Source organism: Echiichthys vipera (genome assembly GCF_963691815.1).
Source record: "Echiichthys vipera genome assembly, chromosome: 19".
Classification (NCBI taxonomy): Eukaryota; Metazoa; Chordata; class Actinopteri; order Perciformes; family Trachinidae; genus Echiichthys; species Echiichthys vipera.
In genome coordinates, this window is record NC_139844.1 from 22,317,407 (window position 1) to 22,341,929 (window position 24,523).

Here is a 24,523-nt window from a genome sequence, read left to right on the forward strand (position 1 = left end):
CGGTCTTAACATATTTACTTTTTAATAATGGCTGAATGTCAATTTGTAACCACTGAATACTGGGAACGTGTCTGTTTTGTGCACATGCAAGGAGTCAAAGCAAGCAGTGGTGGAATGTAATGTAAGTACATTTACTCAAGCGTGTACTTAAGTACCAATTTGAGATACTTGTACTTAACTTGAGTATTTCTATTTGTATGCAACTTGAAACTTCTATTCTACTACATATTTGAGGTAAATAATGTACTTTTTACTCCCACACATTTGTCTGACAGCTTTAGTTAATAGTTACTTACTTCATTTTTTAATACAATTCTTGTCCAGTGAAAATCACGTGTCTGCAATTTTGGTATTTTTTAAAATGGACTCTTTCTGATAAGCGGGAGGCTTGAGTTTTGAGAACATGATCCTGCTACCGAAGCAGTAAACCCCCATACTGAAGCTAAATAAACTATTTTAAAACCCTCTTGGGTCAGCTGGAAAATGCAGATGAAAACATTTGCGTCTCTCTGAGGTCATGGCAAGTTATTGTTTTTTTTAGATATGTGCTTATCACATGGCAGGCATGTCTCTGTACTATAGTCAAATGCAACGCACACATTATAATACAGCAGTAATATTAATCCAGAAAAATCAATCCAAGTTCATTCTGCTGATAATACTTGCATACTGTTACCCAAGTAGGGTTTTGGATGCACTCTTTTGCTTGTTGTGGTGTATTTTCACAGTGTGGTATTAGTATTTTTACTTGACTAAAGAATCTGAATACTTCTTCCACCACTGTTTCAAAGACATGCTGGGCCGTGCATCCTGGACACTGTGACGGTGAATCCTGCCATGCAGCAGACCAGTAACTTAAAAATCGCGCTATGGTGAGAATGTGATGAAGTTAATGAAAAATATCAGAGTATATAGTATCAATATATCACATCACAAATCAACAGTTAGATGACATTTGATTTTCTTTGAACAGTTTCTTAATACGTGTCTTACCTTTGGCCTTTCATCCAAGATTTGCTGGCGGATATCCTTGTGCTTCTCCAGAAGTCTCTCCTGTCTTTTGCTCTGTGCGTCTTCCAGCTACACACACAAACACACGTACACACTATAAGGTCCTTGTACTGCTGTAACCACAAATGTAGTGTTGTACTGTAGGTACAGAGTTTCCCCCAATGCTCTAACTTGAACTCCAGCGTGTGTAAACATCTAAGAATTTAAAAAACTATATATACTTTTAAGATGTCTGTGATCGGGTCGCGGGGGGCAGCAGCTCTAGCTGGTGACCCCAAACTTCCCTATCCCGGGCCACATTAACCAGCTCTAATGGGTCGATCCAGGTCGACCCAGGCCAGTGTGGTGATCTAATCTCTCCACCTGGTCCTGGGTCTTCCCCGAGGCCTCCTCCCAGCTGGACGTGCCTGGAACACCTCCCTAGGGAGGCGCCCAGGGTTCATCCTTACTAGATGCCCGAACCACCTCAACTGGCTCCTTTTTAACGCAAAGGAGCAGCGGCTCAACTTCAAATTCCTCTCAGATGGCTGAACTTCTCACCCTCTCTCTAAGGGAGACTCCAGCCACCCTCCTGAGAAAACCCATTTCGGCCACTCGTTCTTTTGTTTTCACAGAAACCTTGATGCGGCCGTCCGTCTGTTAATGGCCCACGCTGGGCCCTCATCAAAAAAGACACCTGCCATCGTGGCTATCTGAGGGAAACCCTGAGGTAGCGGTGTATCATAGGAGTCAATACAAATTTGAATTACGTTTTGAATGAAATCAAATTATTTAGGCCGTCGTATGGCATTATCGATATTAAATACTGATTAAACATTCTCTTTTAGCGCACAGGCATATCCTCTCTTACCCGTTTGATGTACTGCACCACCTCATTGACAAACGACCTGTTGATCTCCAGCTTCTCTCTGTGGGGAGAATTTGATCAACGGTGAAACCAAGCGACCAGTCCGACCAGAGCTCAAGTTAGTGTATAGTGACATCTGGTGGTCATAAAAGAATACAACAATCTGTTAGTTATTATTGTTCAAATGTTCAGATACTTACTCTTCTGTCACGTTCTTGTCTTTAGATTTGGCCTCATTGATCTTCTCTTGTCTTTTCTTGTCCATTTTCTTCTTGATATCCTTCTTTTCTCTGTAGTTGGTGACATGGAGAAATAGGAAGATGTAGAGAACAAAAATGTAGAACCCCTTTTGTGTTTCTGTGAAGGTGTGTGTGCTGTAGGCTGAACACAGTCTTACTTCTCACAGATGTCTCTGAGCTTTTTGAGCTGAGCACTCTGGCACTCCTCGGCTATATTGGTCAGCTTCTCCACCAGCTATAGAGAGACAAAGACAGAGTCATAATTTGACGCTAAGAAGGAAACATGTGCTTTTAATTCTTGATTATTTTAGTCAATGTTTCACCTGGATTCATACCACATTTGTCAAGATTTTGATTAAACAACACAATCTCCATTACGCTTGTTGCCTTTTGCTTTCTGACACCTCAGCTGTGCTCACTGTGCAGGTGTACTGGAGCAGAAGACATTCATTTTTCCACATCATACAACAGATCACGGGTCAGTCTGTGTTCGTCATTATGAGCTTTGGGACAGCAGGAGATAGTCAGCGCTTTATCCAGTCCAAAACAAGCCTGGGCAAGCTCCGGTTTGTGTTATGCGTGTGGCACATGTGTGTTGCTGTCTCATTGCTACATACAGTATGCACTTGTTTTAGCCAGCCATATCAAGGCAGCTGACAGTTACTGTACAGAGAAGTAAGTTTGTCATACAGTAAATTGCTATTTGATATTTATGCCTTATTGTATGTGGTCGGTTGCAGACTTACAGTCACTCCCCATTTAAGATGGCTTCTTATTGTCACATACCATACGCCTGATGACGGCCTAATAATGAAATATTGCTAATAACTTTCATTTCAAATATAGTGGCATCATCCAAATGTCGATTAAACATCCCATACTTTATTCTTTAAGTCCTTAATTGTTAATTTTTTGCCTCAGACTGGGCCGGTAGCCAATCATTTTTTAGAATAATGGGGTGGCACCTTGGGTGACCAATCAGATTTTAGGCTACTCCTTGGACATGCCCCTGAAGATGTACAGAGATGACAGGATATCCCACATGTAGACTGAGGCTTTCAATCCACATGTGCAGTATTTAGCTAACCATGATTATATTAGACTTTATGGGCCTTTGAGGACAACTCTGTTTAGGCGGAGATATGAGATTAATCTGAGTCTATTCTCACATTGTCCACTTATTGAGGATTTTACTACAAAGGCCCTAAAGTGAATTAAAGCCTTGCATGTGGATGCAGATGGGATTTCAAAAGGAATTTGCCCATACACATATCGTCAGTACTGCCAGTAAAGTAAGAAATCGGGTTTTGGCAAGAAAGGTGTAGATCTGTAGATCTTGAAAGTGACGTGAAAACAGACAGATTTGGTGCAGTCCTGTTCCTTACTATTTACTTTAACACTACTGTATTCAACCAAGCTGCCCTCCTATAAACTGTGTGTATGCGTGTGTATTTGTTGTTGTGTTTTTTTGTGAGTACCTGCTTGATGTGTTCTCGTTTCTGGTACTTTTCGCTGTAGTACTGCTCCTGGCGCAGTGTGAGGAGCTGCTGCTGCTGCTGCTCCTTCAGCTCTGCAAGCCTCTGGCTGCACTCCTGATCCAGCTCACACAGCTCCTGGTCCAGGGTCGACAGGGACTGTTCGGACCGACTGGAGACACAGACACACGCACACACACACACAGACACACACACACACACACAAACACACACACACACACACAAACACACACACACACACACACACACACACACACACACACACACACACACACACACACACACTTAACTCATACTATAACTTGGCGTTGTGATGGAATGATTATAAAATGCATCTTTATATCAAATAAAACTTGTATGATCAGAACATTAGATATCCACACAGATGCCCTCATGGTATGAGAAGTGATGTTAAGGTCTGACGTTATTCCAAACATTAGGAGGAGCACTTGTCTTCTAGCTCAGAGTAACTTGGTTGAAATGTGTTATCGGTCTCATGCAGTGGCTCCCTGTGGTGCACACTGGCTGAGAGGACTGTAATCTTTGCTGTGTGCTGATTCTTCAGTGTGTGGAGACTACTGAGTCCCTGGTGCTTGGAGGATCCACTTATTGTTATTCTAAAGACATCCTTTCTTTCTTCCTGAAGAGCAACACAATATGCAACAGTGGAATTTAATATGCATTTAAAAGTGCATGATGAATCGTCTATTTCTGTAGGTGGGAAATGCTGAATACCTGAACTTGTCTTATCTATTATTGCTTCAGATAGTGATTAACTCAATTCCCAGAATGACTTTCACCTACCCGAGGAAAAGTACAGTAGCTTGAAGATAAGGCTGCAACTAACAATTCTTTTCATTATCGATTCATCTGTCAATCATTGTTGTTTGGTCTATAAAATGTTAGAAATTGGTAAAAAATGTGCCGTGTTTTGTCCACACCTCAAAGATCTTCAATATACTATCACAGAGGACTACAGAAAGCAGAAAATATTCACATTTGAGAAACTGAAATCAGAGAATGTGTGAATGTCTTCTCAAAAAAAATCTAAAGAATGAAGCAATTTTCAAAATAGCTGGCAAATAATTTCATAGTTAAAAACTCATCAATCACTCGACTGATCTATGCACCTCAGCTTGATAAATGCAGATGGGCAGAGCAACAACAGGGAGAGAATGACGTGAGAAAATGTGAAAGCCACGCGCTTACTCAAAATCGCGCTGAATTCTGACCAATGGAAAAAATCGTGTTGTACTGTGGATATGAGCATGTAAAAAAAACAACTTTCCCCTGGCTCCTTACTGAATGATACCTAAGTCTTCTCTTTTCTTATACCATAAAGGTATATGAGGTACAGGTGCTGCAGTAGCTCAGTCCATAGGTGAGGGTTCAAGTCCCTGTGTGGCCCATGTATGGAGCGTGGATTGGTAGCTGGAGAGGTGCCAGTTCATCTCCTGGGCACTGCCAAGGTGCTGTTGAGCAAGGCACTGAACCCCAAACTGCTCAGGGCGCCGGTCACCGGCAGCCCCACTCTAACATCTCTCCTTAATTGCATGTATAGGTCCTGTCTGTGCATGTGTGTGTATTTCGGGCCTGTGTGTGTAACGTGATTAATAATAAGAGTGAAAAAACTCAATTTCCCCGTTGTGGGATAAATAAAGTAATTCTTCTTCTTCTATATGTGCACTGCTAACTACTTTGCTGGAAATATATCAACTGTGTCTACATATAGCCAGTAAGTTATAGGATAAAGGCCAAGAGCCACATTACTCTTAGCTGTGTTGATGTGTTTTTGGTTAGATAGAACAAAAAGCAAAGAAAGAGGCAAAGAGTGACATCAACAGAACTGAATCTCCACACCAGACATGTGGACCAGTCCCAGCCGGGTCAGATGAGTAAATGAACTGATGAAGCCTCTTGGATGAAACGTCTTCCTAGACAAACAAACCAAGTCCAGTTGCTTTTGACTTAAATGTCTTTGGGGATAACGATGACCTGGACAAATGAGAACATTCACAGGCTGACAGGAGGACAGTTTGAGGAGGAAAAGAGGAGGGCTACCTACCTTTTCTTACCATCTCGTTTGTGGCTCTTCTGCAGGGCAGAGCGCCGGCGCTGATGCTGGCTCTGTAGCTCGGACACACGGGCTGTGTGTTCCTTGATCAGCTCGCTGGTCTTGCGGTGGTGTTTGCGAACCAGCTCCTTCATCTCCTTGTACTGCTTCCTCTGCTCTCGGACAAAGCCCTTCTGTTGCTTCAGCTCCTCCAACGTCTGAGCCTCTAATTCTAAAGGCAGGGGATGGAGGACCAAAGGTGACAGAGGTGAGAAAGTCAAATATTGTGGATGTACAGAAAATTAAGCTTGGTTGCTCTGACTATCAGCCATTCTAAATATTGCAAAATGAATATAACAGAATAATCACATTATAGGTAAAGAAAGTCATGAGCACTGTATATACAGGGTTATTATAGCTCCTAATTATTAATTATTTTTTATCTTGCAAACTTAGGGGCAATGACATATTCTGTCATAAATCATTAACACTTAAACAAAGTAAATCACTAAAAAATCTATTTACTCACAGGTTATGCTTAAAGTCATGTATCATGTACACGACCAACACCATCAGTCAGTCTGTGGGTCTGAATAATAACTACGGACATAAAAGCGAGAGCTCAAAGATGAAGTTTGAAAACATAACCTACCAGTGAGGACGCTCTGAATGATGTCCTCAGTCTTCACTGATGGTTTCAGAGAGCCTGGTAAAAAAACACATTCACATGTTCACTTGCCAATTAAGTCTGAAGTGCAGCACAGTTAAGTGACAAAAGATTTATTTCTGATTTGTGTATTTACAACAGAAATATATATATATATATATATATATATATATATATATATATATATATATATATATATATATCAGAGCCAATCAACATGAGATACATGGCAGCACCTGTCTTTGGTTATTATCAATGAAAATTAAGAAGAAGATTTAAATATTTTCAGTTGTGTTTTTCATCTGTAAACCGTAATACTCATAAGACATTGAGGAGATCACACGGGAAATCTCCGTAGCCTCTTTAAAATCACTCTTTAAAACAGGTTTGTGATCTGAATTCACTTTCAATGTGTTTAAACCTACTGTTTATGCAATGGCACTGCCTTAACTATTATCTACCATTTCTATTTTGTCTCGTCAAGCACTTTCTAACTTTGTAATAACACGTTTATTACTATTAACAGATAAATGATGGGTGTATTATCATGATTAACAACAGAAGATTAACAGTAAAATTTCATAAAAAACATATTTATATATTTTAAATCATATTTAAGGGTTTGAATATTTACTAAAGTAAACGCTATGATGTTTCATCTCATTGAAGAATCTGCATATTTTCTTATAAAACAAGTATCATGTAATTCCAATATACGTATTTAACAATATATTTGAAGTGTTACTGTTTGTTGAGAACAATACATGTGACACTTTAGCTAGAGAGGTTTGTAGGCTGCTTATCCATACACCACCTGCAGACTGGGGTTGGTGGCCGACCAGTGAAGGTGGTTTCGGGGCTATAATGGGAGTGGAGGTCAGTCCGTTCTCTGCAGGCAGCGTCACCCTCTGGTCCACCTTAGATTCTGAGGTGGCATCGCTTCCTGCCTCCACCTGTCCGTTACATGAAAGATGCAAAATTCAGATCACATCACTGAATACAGCACTTACTCTTCTGTAGAGGAATTCAAATTGTTGGCAAGGCAAGGCAACTTTGTTTGTATAGCACTTTTCATAGACAAGGCAGACTCAAAGTGCTTCACAGCACAACATGTCATGAATTCAAATGCATTACAGAAAGAACATAGACAATAATAAAAACAGTGCGGACGTTAAAAGTGCAAAGATTTAGCAGAAAGCTATGGTGACCATGTGTATGATATGGTTGTTATCATACATTTGAGCTTCTAAAGTTCAGTAAAATAAACAACACATATTGACCTTGTGTTTACCGGTGGTGCACAAATACAGACAACACACTTCTCTGCTGCTATCAGGTGTTTTCCAATACAATGTATTTTCTTCTTCTTTGTTCAACCTTAAATGCAAATTTACAAATTTCTCCTTCTTCCGTGTCACAGAGCCTTACAAAACCATTACGATGTTTAAAAGACATTTAGAAAAGTTGTTTTTGGAGGAAGAAAAACGTCCTCCAGCTGTGATGTCTGTTTTCAGAAGTCTCTTTTTTTGTACCTGTGTCCAGCTGGATAGTCTGTAGACATAGCTTTGGTAACCCACTCTCAACATCGCTCCCTGTGCCGAGGCTCAGCAGATTTTAATTTCCCCTAGGCTCCGCTGAAACTCAGACTGTATGCTCTTATCTCTGAAATGTTAACACGATTTTAAGCGATCTCTGCTCTAGTCATACTAGCCAGATCTTCTCCTGTCTTTCTCCACTCTCTTCATCTGTCTCCCCACAGCTACCTCTGCCTTTTCATGCTCTACCACTTTTGGTGACTGTTGCCATGGTCACAGCATGAATCAACGCTCTGTCTGCCATCCTCGTGGGTAATCATATCAACTGGCAAATCAGATAATAGAAGCCCCTCAGGAACAGCCCTTCTCTCCAGTCCCATCTTGCTCTAACCCCAGATAACCCTGAGTCCTGCCTTAGCTCACACGTCTCTCCTTAGATGTCCTCCCTTTGTCTGCTCCCTGTTGCACCACGCCCACATTGGTCCAAAATGACTAGGTAAACAAAAGATTGCTGCTACTTTACCCTCAATGCAGGATGTGCAAGGTTACCATTCTCCTGCTTCTGTTGTAATGCTGATGGACCATTGATGTGAAATGTTCATTGATTGTGAAATGTTGTCTTTTCTCAAGATATGCCGCTTGAAACAAAGCAGAGGGACACATTCTCTTATGCAGCCAGGACGTGTTCAAAGTCTCTGAGCTGCTTTGAATTATGTTACGTACAGCTTTTACTCCACGGCCCACTCTAGTTTAAATTCATAAAGTTTTCTTATATCATGTGTACAGTTAGGGTCAGTCAGTACGTGCTTTCACTGTGAAAGTAGTTTGGTGATTTTGCCTGGGACAGATTTAAAGTTAAAGGTAGCTTGTGGAGTTTTGTTTTGTCAAGAACGATTATGTATGCAATCACTGGTTCTCATCAAATTGCATTTTGTATATCCTTGAGGTCTAACAAATCTGTTGAATGCATGTATTTCCTCATAAAGCCTTTTCAAAGACTACATTTTGAATAATTTTGTGTATTTTTTACATTCACATTTGCGTTATCCTCAAAGCAATTTTAGTCAAAAGCAACTGGACTTGGTTATTTGTCTAGGAAGACGTTTCACCTCTCATCCAAGAGGCTTCATCAACCAGTCCCAGCCTGGTCAGATGCGTACATGAACTGATGAAGCCTCTTGGATGAGAGGTGAAACGTCTTCCTAGACAAATAACCAGTTGCTTTTGACTGAAATTGCTTTGAGGATAACAATAACCTGGACAAATGAGAACATGCACAGGCTTATCCACATTTGTGCTATTTACGCCTCTTCCTCCTCCTGGTCTGTCTTGCATTTCTTGGCACATTATGATGTGTCACCTGTGTGATCGGGAAGGAGTCAAAACATTTGATTTCAGTCTTGTTCTATTCTCCATTATATCTCAATCTTAGACATGCTTCTCTTTAAAATGTCTGTCACCTCCTAGCTCAGTCTGGTGAGATGCCTGCGGAGAGCGTGGGAGGGTGCTTTATGTCTGATGTGTTAAAGGAACAGTCTGTGCCTCAGATGTGCCTAAGTTGTGTTTTATATTTGGGATGTCTAAGATTGTGTGTGCATTTGCTTTGACATGATTTACCTTGTTTGACATGCAGGGAGCGTTCACTTTCTTATGTTATTGCTCTTGTTTGATAGGTTTGATGTGTCTTGTACTGTAAGCCCATGTTGGCTGGGTACCCTTTTGTGCACGATACTTAAAACAATTAACTACTTACTTACCACCACCAAAAGACATTCATCAAATAATCGTCAGGACTGTGTATCCAGTCCCCCGCAAGTACAGACACATGCATGTGCATCCTCATGTCTGCTCTCCACAGAAATGTTTTAATTGGTCAAAAGTATTCACGGGTACCTTTAAGATTGATGCTATGCTTAAGTCAGGGTTAGACCTACAACCTTACAATAACAGATCTGAATAGCATCAATTTGTGGTCCGAGGGATTGTAGTCTTGCATTGCCACATTATACAGCAGGTCTGGAGTACATGGCTACGACGGCTTATCATTCTGGGATATGGGAAAAATGCTCTTGCTTGTTCGTATTTCTTTAAAGCAATAACAGTCATAGCATGAGCAGAGCTAAGCAGACTGTGCCCATGCAAAATACATTGCAGAGGGACTGATATCCGGCCAGTACGAGTTTATGTTGTGCTGGATTTGGTTGTCAACCTCAGATCATATCTTTTTTTGTGACTGAGGGATGAGACTTTCAGCATGGTCAGAAACCAAAGCAAAGGTTATCTTTGAGTAACCATGTGATCTTACCGTATCATCCATTGCGTCATTTCAGCCAAACAGGTATAGAACAATGAAAGTACACAGAGTCCCAAACAGACTTCCTCTAAGAGCCTGCAGGTGGATGCTGCAAGAGGCTTGATGAGATACAGTAACAATACAGCTACTGTGGCTGCAGTGCAGTTTATCATGGATCGAGTGGGAGTGAAAAATGACAAACAAACAAAAGTCAGCTGATAATATCTAAGGGGGTCTGTGCTGGAAACAAGCTGCTGTAGTTCATAATCCATCTTTTCACTACAATGGTGCTGGTGGCTGGCTGTGGGTTTAAAGTGTGGTAATATTAAAAACCTCCTCATAATGCTTCCCTCTAATTTGCATCTTAATAGGGTTTTACTGAAGAAAGGGAACTCCTTCCATCATCTAATTCGCCCCACCATCTGTTTTGGATTTCTAAACGGGTTAGCTCCTGACAATGAGGAGAGTGGCCAGCTGGCTGAGGGACTGCTCATCTCAATCAGCAACTGATCAGTGGCACAACGCACATAAACACATACAATTATGAGCACACACATGAGGGATGTCCTGCATATGTGATGGAGAGAAAAGCCAAAAAACACACACACACACGCGCATACACACACACACACACACACACACACACACACACACACACAAACACACACACACACACACACACACACACACACACACACACACACACACACACCTCTTTGTCACCCTCCTCTTCTCCTCCCTCCTCCAAAGTGAGAGCAGCCAGCTGATTGGCTCTCTGTTCCATCAGGTTGACATAGCGTATGGGATTGGACAAGGCTTCAATGACATCTGAAGAACAGGGAAGAAAACAAAGTAGCCGCTTTGTAACACTGAACATGACTCTGGACCTTAAGGGTTTTCTGAACAAAACATTATAATTTTGGTTTTGATATATTCACCAATCTGACTTACCGGCAAATGTGTCTGGGACATAGTCCTTTACTTCTACATACACAAACAGAGCCGGCAAAGTCAGGGACTGGTTCTTCTCATTCCTCAGACTGATGTAGTGATAGCCTGTAGAGTCAGATTAAGGGTCAGATATATAGATAGCGGCACAACTGTGCAAGATACAGTCAAGATATTTCACAGGCCAAAAGTAGGGGGGGGGTAGTAGTAGTAGTAGAAAGAAGGAAAAGGGCCTTTGTCTCCCCCACTAATGCCTGGTGCATGAGCTGGTGTGATCCCATCACAGGATGGACTTTGGATATTGACCTTGAGCAAAGTCCAAGGGACTGCTGTTGAAAATTAGCTAAGATAGCTAAACTGCCACATTTTCAGAAAGGTCTGTTAATGTACACATGTTTATGGTTTCTGATGGTGTATTTTTAAATTCTTATCCCTTTGCTTTTTTCACATTTCCTGTATTCTGAAACAAAACCTTATTACCTGGGCGGATGGCTGACACAGGAATGATACGGTGGCCGATGAACTTTCCTCCTTCTTCAAACACAGCTATCCTTAAAGAAGCAAGTGTGGGCAGAACAACCTAAGGAGAATGCATAAATGCACTCATTATTTCTTCAAATTGACACCACTAAGTTGGCTTTGCTACACTGTCTTTTAGAAATATTGCATATGTATAGTGCATATATTGCAGTACCTTTATTTGCTATTATCTGGCTATTAAGAGGAGCCAAAATGAAATGAAATTGATGCATTTCCTTATCAATAGTCAGACCTTTTTGAAGACAATGGCCTCTTCTTCCCAAACAGGGTTGATGGCATTGCCTTGAGATGTCTTGGTCTTGAACGCTTTCCTTTTGGTGTCCACCGGTAAGCCGAACATGTCCATCTCCACGTACGTGCCTACTTTCTTATCTGACAGGAACTGGCCTGAGATGATCTGGAGTGACGGAGAAGGAAAGAAAGCAAGAGGGAGAAAAAGCGATCAAACTCACACAGACAGCATAGAGAGATTCACACACACACAAAAATACTGACACAAACACACACCTTTACAGACAGTGTGTTGGCTACTATCCCGTCCACTGTGCTCTCTGTGAAAGGGTCAAAGTGTTTGTCCGGCCGCCTCATAAACTCTGGTTTGAGTCTGAAGCCAGATTTCCCATTGTACTCATACATGCCCAGGTTCAACTGCATGGACAGATCTGTGGAGTGAGAACAGATGGACACTTTAAATATGTGGGTGATTCAACAACACTGAAATAAAACTGTCAAAGAGACTTTAAAATGCAGACTTTAATATTTACATATGCAGGCATTAAAAAAGGAGGGCCTTTTGAGACATACAAATTAAAAGATTAAAAAAAAAAAAAGCAATAGAAAGGTCTATCCCGGCTAACCAATGGTTTGGAAGTTGAGAGCCACCAGCTGACAGCCAGCGTTCCAGAAGAGCTGAGGGTTGTAGTTGGATGAATCCACTCGGGTGCCTTTAGGGTAGATCCTGCTCAGCTGAAGTTTGTTGTATCTGAACAGCTGGTTAAGGACAATGCTGCATGGTCTGCATTAGAATGTACATCTGATACTGTTGCTACTACTACTAATGCCTTCTTCTACATGTCACACAATGCTTTGTACATCATTAAGACTTTTATTTTACAAAATCAGCCATGTGAGTGAAGCGATGAAGAAGAAAACGTTACCACAAATTAGACTCAAACATTGTAAGTACAGTCAAACTGGGAGGGATACTCTACAAACTCTACAGGACATTTGGTCAGTTGCTCCAAAGCTTTGGTCTCTACGAAGGATGACATCTGGAAGCTGCGATTGATCTCTGCGGGAAGATACGGTCACATGTTGATCACAGTGATCCAGACTGCGGACAGTATTACTAATAAAGATATTTAGTTTGTACATTTTTCAAAGGAAAGGTTTTGTTTTACATACTTTTGGAAGCCTCAAAGCTGTTAAACTTGACCGGCTGGATGTAGGTGACTAGGTTGGACATTTCCTCTGTGGCAAATGCCTCACTGCCTGCTGTCCCCTGTATATGAAAGCACACACACACATATCTAAGTGTAATGCAGTGGTTTTAAAACAAGGTCTGTTATAATCCTTGAAAACATTGAAAAGAATGTTTCATGAGCTTCAAAAGCCCAAAATAATATCAGAAGTCCTATTGTTCAGGACTTTGGCGATGCATCAGAAGACATAAAACACATAATCATATATGTACACCAGAGGGCAGTCTCATGCAAAAAGTACCCTGAGCTGTAAATCTCCATAGTTTCACTTTATTTGAACGGGCTGCTGAGTTCAACTTGTAAGATACGCACCTCGTCCATTGAGCCCTTTTTACAGTCATCATCATCGTCATCTTCATCCTCACTTTCTGCCTCCACCTCACCTGAAACATGAGTCACAGATATGGTCACAGATAAACACAATAAACAACGCTAAATGAATGAAAGTTAAATGTGTGTAAATTGAACAGAAATGTCCCCATCCTCGATGCAAAATGTTGGAAGAACCGGTTTGACAGCTGATAGCCTTTAAACAGGTCTTTATCTAGGATCAGTAGCCTCTATCATATTAACAGCAAGGACACAAAGAAGCCCCACCCACGCAGCCCATGGTGACCGAGGAAACTCATTTAAATCTTGTTTTGGTCGAGCTGACCCAGGCTGTGGCTGCATAATGAGAGATCTACTAAAGATTTCCCACTGAATCTGAGGTCACACTGACTGAGGAAATTAATTTTAGCAGTGTAATGGTCGGACTGACCTATAGCGTCTGCAGCCCGCCTGATGAGAGCTCTGCTAAAGCTTTCCCGCAGAATCTGAGGTCATGTACTATGTATGACTCACCGATAGACTTTCTGCCCTGCGGCCTCAGGCTGAGCTCAGCACCATCCGACTGCTGCAAGGAGTCTGCCATCTCCTCTTTGATTGAACCTGTGTGGACAAAACAAACTCACCATCAGCAACAAGCTTGCATCCTACAATACTACAAGGGCAAACCTCATTGAAGCTTCATCTAAAGTGTTCTGACGATAATGTAAAGTTTAGTCGACCATGATGCAGCACAGTATGTCATATAACTCTCAGCTCTGTAATTAATAATATTAAACCCTTTTTAATTATACAAAGTGCTTCAGTTAATGACAATAAGAAGCTACGTGCTGCTTCAAGGAACACCTCACAGCCACACTGATCCAAGAGTGTGCACTTTTCAAAAGGCTTTTTTCTTTTTTCACTCCTTACTCACGTTAAATTTCACTCACTAAAAACTCTTTAAACACTGTCTTTACTATCAAGTTGCCACAATTCAGATGAGAGAGGAGAACAGTTCATAAAAATGTTGATACAGTCTTTAAATGTCACTGCGTGCTCCTCCGAACATCCGTTAAAGCTAACAGGAAGCGATGCTTTTTGGATTTCTATTTTCACGGTTTATCCTTGAAGCAACATTTTTGTCAACTATTTGCCTTAAAATAACAACTTCAAAATCATTTGGTTCTTACACTGACTTGTCATAGGGAGTATGATGCCTCTGTCATTCCCACTCTGTGCAGTAAATGCTTCTTCTTCTGTAACTTTAGCGAGGGGGTGTAATCACCTGGGAGAAGTGTATACCGCTTAAGGGCACTTAGTTACACACTACCACCGATTCTGGTGAAACTGGATCATATAGTATGATGAATTCACAGTATTCTCAGGATTCCTGTCCATTATCAGTCAAACACTTGTGCTGCTTATTTCCTTACACCAGGGGGCAGTGTGTGTTAGTGTAAGAGTGACGCTTGCAGCTCAGCTTCCACAGAAAACTAAAGGTGATTGATGACAAGGTCTATAAGACTTTACAACTGAAGGATATCCTGTATTAACAAATATGAATAAAAATGGTCTTTAAGTCTGATGTAACACCCTTTCAAAATACTATTTACGGGTCTAAACAACAATGGCCGAACCTGTGAACCTTTTATGATAACTTCTTTCTTCAGTGGGAAAACAATAAAATAAAAATTCCATCGCTTTAAAAAAAACCCTCATGACGGATACTGGGAAACAAAATGCATGCATGTGTACACACACACACACACACACACACACACACATACATACATATACCGTATATATATATATAAGAAGGACACATATGAAGCGTAGCCAACTCTAATGTAGGTCTGAATGATTTGGGAAACGTAAAACCACAGAGCAGCTGTTAAAATATAAAAAACCATAAATTCAGACATATAAAAGTTCAGCAGACAGTTGTAGTATAATGTACGCACACACAGCAGCATGCACACACACACTGAAGGCCACTGCTGGCCTGTGTTTAAGATGCCCCGGTGACTCGCACTGTATGCAACAGCCAATAATATCTTCAGCTGATGGAGAGGGCCATGAAAATGATGAATGATAAACAATAGCACATGGAGGTGTTGGTTCATATTACAGATGGACCCAAACGGTCAGGCTTTTACATCTGAACCATCATAACTCATCGGACCCACTGTGACTTGATTTCTCTGCTTGTAGAGTGTGGGTGTGTGTGCTTGTGTGTTAGAGGGAGTGCTGTACTGTACCTGCGCTAGGGGAGGAGGGCTCACACACACTGGAAGAGTCACTGTAGGTGTTTGAAACCTGCTCTGACAGTTTCTTCTTGGTGCTTCCGTCTGTCTTGTGGTGTTTCTTCTTGTTCTTCACCAAGATCTTCCCCATCAGCTCCATCGGGCTCGGTAGCGGCACACCAGACTCGAGCTGGACGGCGTGGAGGAAAGCAAAGGACATAAAGTAAGACACAGGCACTGAGAGAGAGAGAGAGAGAGAGAGAGAGAGAGAGAGTTCATATGAAACTGTTTCATGTTTATATGATTTTTTGTTTGTGACAAACACAAGAAAACACAAGAAAACATAAGAAAATTCAAAAAACAAATGTTATAAAGTTCAAAACTCCCATCCAACCCATATATGACAACAGTTTAGCTAGTTACAGAAGAAAATACTGAAGTTGTATAACCAGAGTGAGTCATTCAAAATGTAAATTCATGGCAGTTTTAGAAATCTTTTTCTGCTTGTTAGTGGCCGCGAGGATCAGCACTGAACATTTCCAACTCTGTTGATGTAACAGCTGAAAAGTTTACACTTTCAACACTAAAAATCTGCTTCCTTGGGGGGGAACAGAGTGTTAAACACAAACATTCGCCCTGTCAAGGGAGACGGCTCGACGTAGGGAGATGTCAGATTTATTTATGGGGTATACTGCTGGTAGATCACAGTGTTTAGGAATATTAATAATGCATGGAGAGGAGAAAGCCAGCAGTGATGTTGAATACACTCACATACATTCAGGACTCACAGAGTTTACAACTTATAGGCAAAAAAAGATAAACTCTAAAGGTCCCATATTATGCTCATATGAGGCTCATATGTGTATTTTGGGTTCTACGAGAACATGTTTACATGTTATATTAAAATATACATGTTTTCACCCTCTGTCTGAACACACATACTTAAAACCTGTCTTTAAGCCCCCTGGCTGAACAAGCCCAGTCAGCATTACAGAGTCTCCTGCATCTGCACTCTTTTTCTGCGATGTCATTGCAGCCGAGTAATGACTGTAACTGAACCTTATTTCTCAATATATTTCATATTTTATAGTTATAATCAGGAGTTAAATGGGGCCTACTTGCATATATCCCACTGCTGGTCTATTAACTCAGCACATCTTCAACGATGCATATTTTTTTACACTTTCTTGGTCTTAATCCTCCAAATGACAACTTAATCACACACTCTTCATAGTTGTTTAGCTAAATACGCTTCCTTTAAAGCAGATCTGACAGATCAGCGACCTCAGTCTAGGATTAAGGTTTATTTTCTACCTTTATATAGTATAGTTGTGACATCACAACTAAACAGAAGTCCTGATGGTTTGTTTGAAGGCGGGGACTCACCAAGCCAAATAAGTTTGTTATTGATCTCGCAGCCTCGTGACTTTAGCCGTTTGTTTACTTTAATCTCTTCCGTTTCTCTTCCTGTGCACTGACTGAACTGCCAATCCCCTATTTCTCTCATGGACCCTGTCGGCCTTCTTAGAGGCACACTTGTGCTAACGGTGTGGGACACAACACACAAACTGGGGTGACTGTTGCTCACCATCAGCCTGACTTCGACCTACGGCTGAACATCCGGTTAGTGGGTCCCTGCACACTCTCTGAATACGGGCTGTGTGAATTTCTCTGTGGATTGAGCAGTTTGATACATTTACAGTATTTGTACAGCACCTTAACCTGCTTAATAATAAGTAAATAAAAACATGTACATTTCACTTTTTATAATATGGGACCTTTAAATATTTTGTACTTAAAAGCAGGGAAGCAGGGATCCAACTTTCCCAGCTGCCCCACACATTCATCTTCACCTCTCTACTGTTGTTGGGAAGTGATACAATAAAGATTAGATGTCCTGTTTGTCTTGGCTTCACTCAAACAGTTCCACTTAAACGGAACCAGTTCAAGGCGGGATGTGGCACGTAATCTTAACTGCACTCAAATGCACAGCACCAACCCTGTTTGAATGACAATTTACCTGGGTGGATTGTATTAAGCTTTCTCTCCCAATCCCCAATCCTGTTTTGTTGAGCAGTTGTACAAAGGGAGTGAAATGAGGGCATCAATAGAGGCAGAAAATGCTTTTTTTGTTTTAAAGACACAGTCGCAGATTCCAGGAATATTTGCTCTATTGTACTTACTCAAATACAATATTTTTCTTTCTTTTGATACTCCAAGTACATTTTGCCTATAATAATTATTTTACTGAAGTGCAATTCTGCATACAGGAATGTTATGTTGAGGTACTTTTACGTAAGTATCAGATCTGAATACTACTTCCAAATTCAACAATGTGTGTCAGGCGTCTGCAGCCTCTGACTGTTTCTGGCCGCCTCCTGTGGATTATCAGGTCGTGGTTAACCTTAACTGAACTTTAAATCCTCAATGATAAAGCCCATTTTAGAAAAGGAGGGATAGACTCCTCTATTTGAAGTACTGTTTGTTTGTATAACTGTATGTTGAAAGAAGTAGAAGACTACAGTGGGAAGGGTGTTTCATTTTCACTATTAAGTGCGATAAAAGTAATGCAGCCTTTGATTAAATGTGTATCATTTGTGGAAAGTTGTTATTTTCCAGCCAGCTACGGTAGCTCCAACAGCTTATGCTTCCTTTTCTGCCCACATTATTCTCAATCCTGCCTGCTTCTTGTGTGCGAGTACATGTCCCCTTGCCAATTCTGATCCACCAGCAGCTTAAAACTAAGCCTCAACAAAACGGAACAAACAACAAAATCTTTATTTCTCAATATATTTCATATTTTTTTCTGAAGTTATAATCAGGAGTTAAATCGGGCCTACTTGCATATATCCCACTGCTGGTCTATTAACTTAGCACGTCTTCAACGATGTATATATTTTTACACAATCTCGGTCTTAATCATCCAAATGACAACTAAATCACACGCTCTGCGTAGTTGTATAGCTAAATACGCTTCCTTTAAGGCAGATCTGACAGATCAGCAGCCTCAGTCTAGGAAGAGGTGACGCCTAACACCGTTAAAAGAGAAGAAGAAGCGACCTCAGTGCACTTGTCAGTCAGTGTGATAGGAAGATGGCCAGGTAAGGCAAAACTGAAAGGTTTGCTAACAGGATTTAAATCGCTCTGATATTCTGCTTAAATAAAGTTTCACATTCACAAAATTATAGTATAACTATAAGGCAGGATAGTTTGTGACAGGTTGCCTCCAATTTTTGGGAGGTAGCATCCCTGAAACCAAAGAAAAGCCAAACCCCAATTTGACCCCTGGTTATAATGAAACTGTTTTGGAAACGCAGGCTTCATCAGCATAATGAAGGCAGTGATGAGAGCCAGATAGCAAACAGGAATAAACATGTTCTTGGCGAATCCAATTTTACGTATGTTCAGCTCCATTTTTTGAAAGCGCAGACCATTTAATTGAAAAAACAAACAAATATTGTCACCAGTCTCTTCCATTAACAATGAATGGCGGTTTTGTGGCACGGAGATACAAGGGGAGCTTGAACTTCTCAGAAAACCCTAATCCTCTTTATTCTCAGCCAGAACCAATCTTGCCATATTACCCTATCTGCCCCTACCCCAAAGGACCAACAGAGCTGATATCCCATTTGATACGCTGTATACACGGCTGTCTCAATGCCAGAGGGGAGAAGTTGTCATTGCACTCACCTTTCCAAGTTATTACATGCTCAGTGGTAGAAATCAGATTCCTCACTGGCACTTTCTCATTGTCTCCCTCTCTCTAACTTCTCCCTTGGTGTCTGTCTCCTTGCATCTCTCTCCTTCTCCTTCCCTTAGCCACTCTGTTCGAAAGCCTTCCCCCCTGATAATACTTCAATGTCAATTCTAGTCAGAAGACTGCTGGGAACTTAAGCTGCTCTACGGTGTTATGTCAACAGGGACAAGACATCCCTGGTGAATAGAGTGCAAGGAGGTATGTTAAAGTACATATGTGTGCTGTTTTCACACAAATTACACTATTGAGAGGTGTCTGAGTGTGTCTGAGTGTGTGTGTGTGTGAGTGTGTGTGTGTGTGTGTGTGTGTGTGTGTGTGTGTGTGTGTGTGTGTGTGACAGTTTGTGTGACAAGTGTCCAACATTTGCCTCACGTAAGTGCCTGCGTCATTACACACAAAGACTGTTGTGGGAAAAAAAAGAAAAGAGTTTGGCCACAAAGAGACAAAGCAAGCTTTTGAGTAGTAGCCATGGCAACAGAGGAGAGACAGATAAAGGGCTGCCAAGAAAAGCCACGTTTAGATTATTACAGCGTAAAACACTTCAATTTAATCTTACAAGGCTTGTCGTTTGCGGTCTCGCCCCTGTGATAACAGAGAGGTGATGCAGGGGAATAAAAAACAACTGCGCCAGGAACAATCATTAAAAGTTGGATTCCATGGCACGTAAATAGCCACAGGTATGTGTGTGTGTCTGTGATTGAAAATAAGAATGAAAGTCTGGGAGGCCATTTAGGAGTGTACAGAAAGAGGAAAGACAGCAACAACACATTTTGTCAGGTGCAAGGGGACATGTCAGAATGTTTGTGAGACGGATCGAGAGGCAGAGGGGAATTAAATGCAGAGAAATACTAATGTATGTGAACAAATATATGAACATTTGTGTCAGCGTGCCATCATTTGCCTCCTGAATGTATATGTGTATGGGTAACAAGCTGGCCAGCAGTGTTCAAGGACACTTCTTTGGTGCACTCATCTGTGTGATAACATCTGCTGAACCCCTTGCTGCTGGCCATGTTGTATGCATCCGTGTGTGCGAGTTAGAAAAAGAGAGCGCCACAGAGAGACCACGCAAGTGTGAATGTTGTGTATGTGTGAGCACATGCGCATGTGTGTGCGCGCGCGTGTGTGTGTGTGTGTGTGTGTGTGTGTGTGTGTGTGTGTGTGTGTGTGTGTGTGTGTGTGTGTGTGTGTAAGTTCGAAGATCCTTTGTACTCACAGGATATTTCTCCAGAGGTTCTGTCAGTAATGCGTCTCCAAATATTGACCGGCAGTACTCTGCCATCTTAGCCTGCTGCTTTGGTCTGGAGTCATCACACGCAAAAACAAACACAGACACACACCATCATGGTTTCTCTGCTAAGTATCGACACATACTGAATATGAATGCCACCGCTACTCCCTGGTACGAAAGCGGAGAACGGCCATGCCCGACATTGCTTATTTTTAATGCTGTCATCTCAAGATCACAAGTTAATTATTATTCCAAAGTAAATGTCCCACATTTGTACCTTGAACTAGATACATTTGAGACTCAGGAAACATGTGTATACATCTTGATAATATAATCAAATAATCTGCATTTTGTACACACTGTATATCCTTTGTTAAAACCTTGTTTTGAAAACCAGATACAGTCACACATCCCTATATCCTCTTACTTTACCAAATCGGTCACCTTCAGCTGGATCTGGATGTGTTAAGGTTAATTTGACCATGCACATGTGAGTGACGGTTGGCTTGACCCCAGGCTGACTGGCATGGCACTTCTGATCTCTGATAAACATTTTAGGTAGGCCCTAATAATTGTTCCTCATGATAACAGGCTGATGAGCTTGTTTTCTCCAGATAACAAAATAATTAACTTGTGATCTTTAACAGCATTAAAAAAAAGAAAGACAGAAATTAAAGCTGCGTAGATGGTGACACAGCAGATACACGCAAAAATGGCTGATCGCGCCTATTGATCTTAAACCATCCATTGACAGGCAACACTGAATAATAAGGTCGACATTCATTTTGTAGACTTTTCAACACCCCCACATGAAATGATCTGCTGACTCACGAGTCCACGTGGTTCTCAAAAGACAGGATGATGGGGAAGGGCGAGGTCTTGAAGGCACACTCCGCTATAGCCTCGATCACCTCCTAAAACCACAAACAAAAAGAAAAATCAATGGATCATTTCACTTCGAATGATGTTAAATACACTACACCTTAGGGCGGTATGTTGTTATTTCTATTGAGTTATGTAATGCGCGTGAAAAACAATGAATGTTTATGTGATGATGTGCTGTGGAGTCAGAGGAAAATAAAGCACTAAACACTCTTGAGCTCGTATACCAGCCAAAATCATATCCATTTACAACGATAGGGTTTCCTACATTTCCCTAAAGTCGGAGAGCTTCCCCCTGAGAACATGCTCAAACCTCTTGACATCCATAACTGTAGGCATGATCAGATGGGAAGATTAACAGTCGTACGAAATATAAAGTACACTCCACCTTACTCTGTGAACCTGTGAATGTTCTCATTTGTCCAGGTCGTCGTTATCCTCAAAGCAATTTCAGTCAAAAACAACTGGACTTGGTTATTTGTCTAGGAAGACGTTTCACCTCTCATCCAAGAGGCTTCATCAGTTCATGTACGCATCTGACCAGGACCAGGACCAAGGTCCAACTAACTGGTGTGAGATCCAGGTATTTAACCTCTCACAAGGGCGATGATGTCATTGAACCCTTTGTGCTCCAAGTGGCCAAAAGGCCTCCTGTGACTCCAACGACTGTCGTTCAGACTCAAAAGAGCACTAACGAAGTCGAAACCAACTTCCCACCAACGACTTCCACTCTAATGACAGTCGTTGGCACTTGGAGCACAAAGGTTTTCAGTGACGTCATCGGCCTTGTGAATTGTTAAATACCTGGATCTCACACCAGTTAGTTGGACCTGGACCAGTCCCAGCCTGGTCAGATGTGTACATGAACTGGTGAAGCCTCTTGGATGAGAGGTGAAACGTCTTCCTAGACAAACAACCAAGTCCAGTTGCTTTTGGCTGAAATTGCTTTGAGGACACTTACTCTGTGTATCAGACGCCTGATTCAGTGTAAAATAAGTGTACGTGTGTGCAGCATGTGAACATAATGGTACACTTTCTGGTTAATACTGTGAAAGGAAATCCTGTTGAGTACATCACAAATTGCTGTGTGCTGCTCGGTCATTCACGTCCCACACACTTCAACATGGATATGTTTACGGAAACAGGAGCTGAGCCACAAAGCTGTGTTGCCGCTCGACTGCAGTGAAGACAGCTCGACATTTGATATCAGATTTCTAAGCCTCCGATTGTCTAAGTTGATTATGTCGTCAATAACAAGGGTTTCAGTTGAGTTAATGCCTTTATTTCCATTTGCTTCATCTCCTCCAATAAAGTCTTGGTCTGTAACTCAAAGCCTCTCCATCTGTAACTCTCTTCCATCGTCTGTCCCTCAAAACTCTTTCTTCATTTCACTCTCTGGGTAATTCCATTAAGCTTGTTCTTCTTCTTTTGTTACTCTCATTAGAATTAAATTTTCCAGATCGATCAATCAATCCACCCACACGCCTCCCTCTTTCCTTTTTCTCATCACACCTACTCTGCCCTTAGACTTTCACACCCTCCTCCTCCTCCTCTAAATGCGTTTTTTTCACTTCTCATCCTCTGAGCCTTCAGTTAAGCGCCCCTCAGCGCTTCATTTTAGGGCCATTCACAAGACCCCGTCCTTTACTATTTGCCGTCTGTAAATGCATGCCCCACTATCTATGTATCCCATTTCCTATCCCGCGTGGTTTTCCTCCGTATTTACGTTTATCCTCTGTGTATGTCTGCTTTTCTTTCTGTGTGTTTACGTACATATCTAGGTTAAAATCCTTTTAATTTGCATGAAATCCACGATTAGGATGACATACTCTTGAGTCAGATTTCTATTACTGTTAACAACCATCTTCCTTTTAATTTCTTAGTGTTTATTTTATTATACTATTTACTTCCCTTTAAATATGATTATAATTAACCCTATTAAATATTAACTATTTTATTAAGATTATTATTATAAAGTTTTTTATATTTTTTTGTTTTGTTTTTTCCTTTTTTGAATCTTCCTCAGGGCGTCCATATGTATTTTTTATTTATACATGATTCCTACATTATGGTTTGTTCTTTGTCGTGCTTTATTCCTATTGTATGACAAAACGAGTTTGTATCACGGAGAACAAAATACATGTATGGATGAAATAAGTCAATAATTAACACTGTTGATTTCCCCCATGAAATCAAACCTCATTTTTTAATACCATTAATGTTGAGCATTTTTTGCAGTTACACAAAATGCAATGTGTTTGACATTTGACAACAGCAACAGTTAGTCTACAGAACAAGACATCTGTCATTTATTTGTGAAATAATGAGCGGTTACAGATTGTAGATGGATGGATGGATCATTTTTAATCTCGTCACAGGAGTGATGGGACAAGAAGAAACAGCCACGGTGAGCTGTTAGATAGAGATTGCCGGCTCTGTGCCCTGCTGTTATGTGGAAAACTATTTGAGTCGTGGGTTGCATGAAATCAGGTTGTGATTGCAGTTATTATGGGCTGACTTCTTTATTACAACAAAGTCAGTTCGTCTGTATTGTATCTGATACAGCACTTGTTATTCTATTATATTTCTGATACAAAGGAGCTGCTCAAGGACTGTTGCTGTCTTACTACACTGCACTTGCTGTTGTCACCAGTAATCACCGGTGTCACCAAATAAATAAGATTACAATTTGAAAGCCACAAACAATACAGCAAACTAACCATCTACAAGCTGAATCTTTCGCTTTCAATGTGCTTTACTTTTTGCTTAGCCTGGAACAAGCTTGTGCATATACCTAGCAACTATACCAAGTGCACTGATCAATAAGAGGGGAGCTGCCGATAACGGGCGTGGCCGGCGTGGATGCTTGGTTCGGGGCTGTTCAACCAGGTGCCATACCGGAGCAGGCAGGGTAGACGTCCGTGTGAAGGTAGTTAGAAGCTAGGCGCCGCTCCAGGCCACCCGCTCATTAGTCCATCAGTTGTACTTTAA

At 41.2% G+C, this 24,523-nt stretch overlaps 1 protein-coding gene across 4 annotated transcripts in view; it reads right to left on the reverse strand.

Annotated features, from left to right (window-relative positions):
- plcb1l (phospholipase C beta 1-like) overlaps positions 1-24,523 on the reverse strand; it is a 125,957-nt gene that overhangs the window by 18,106 nt on the left and 83,328 nt on the right. For 3 of the 4 annotated variants that reach the window (XM_083933589.1, XM_083933590.1, XM_083933591.1), the window contains exons 12-32: positions 21,482-21,564; positions 20,636-20,720; positions 15,678-15,852; positions 13,954-14,040; positions 13,423-13,493; positions 13,034-13,130; positions 12,836-12,920; positions 12,487-12,611; positions 12,137-12,291; positions 11,862-12,026; positions 11,570-11,669; positions 11,093-11,197; positions 10,854-10,969; positions 7,128-7,266; positions 6,299-6,352; positions 5,659-5,878; positions 3,576-3,744; positions 2,256-2,332; positions 2,059-2,148; positions 1,862-1,919; positions 994-1,080 (exon numbers count right to left, since the gene is read on the reverse strand). In XM_083933589.1, the coding sequence (XP_083789715.1) occupies positions 994-1,080; positions 1,862-1,919; positions 2,059-2,148; positions 2,256-2,332; positions 3,576-3,744; positions 5,659-5,878; positions 6,299-6,352; positions 7,128-7,266; positions 10,854-10,969; positions 11,093-11,197; positions 11,570-11,669; positions 11,862-12,026; positions 12,137-12,291; positions 12,487-12,611; positions 12,836-12,920; positions 13,034-13,130; positions 13,423-13,493; positions 13,954-14,040; positions 15,678-15,852; positions 20,636-20,720; positions 21,482-21,564 (2,343 nt within the window). Of the gene's footprint in view, positions 1-993; positions 1,081-1,861; positions 1,920-2,058; positions 2,149-2,255; positions 2,333-3,575; positions 3,745-5,658; positions 5,879-6,298; positions 6,353-7,127; positions 7,267-10,853; positions 10,970-11,092; positions 11,198-11,569; positions 11,670-11,861; positions 12,027-12,136; positions 12,292-12,486; positions 12,612-12,835; positions 12,921-13,033; positions 13,131-13,422; positions 13,494-13,953; positions 14,041-15,677; positions 15,853-20,635; positions 20,721-21,481; positions 21,565-24,523 lie in introns of those variants that run through there. The other variant, XR_014593635.1, reaches the window with a different exon arrangement.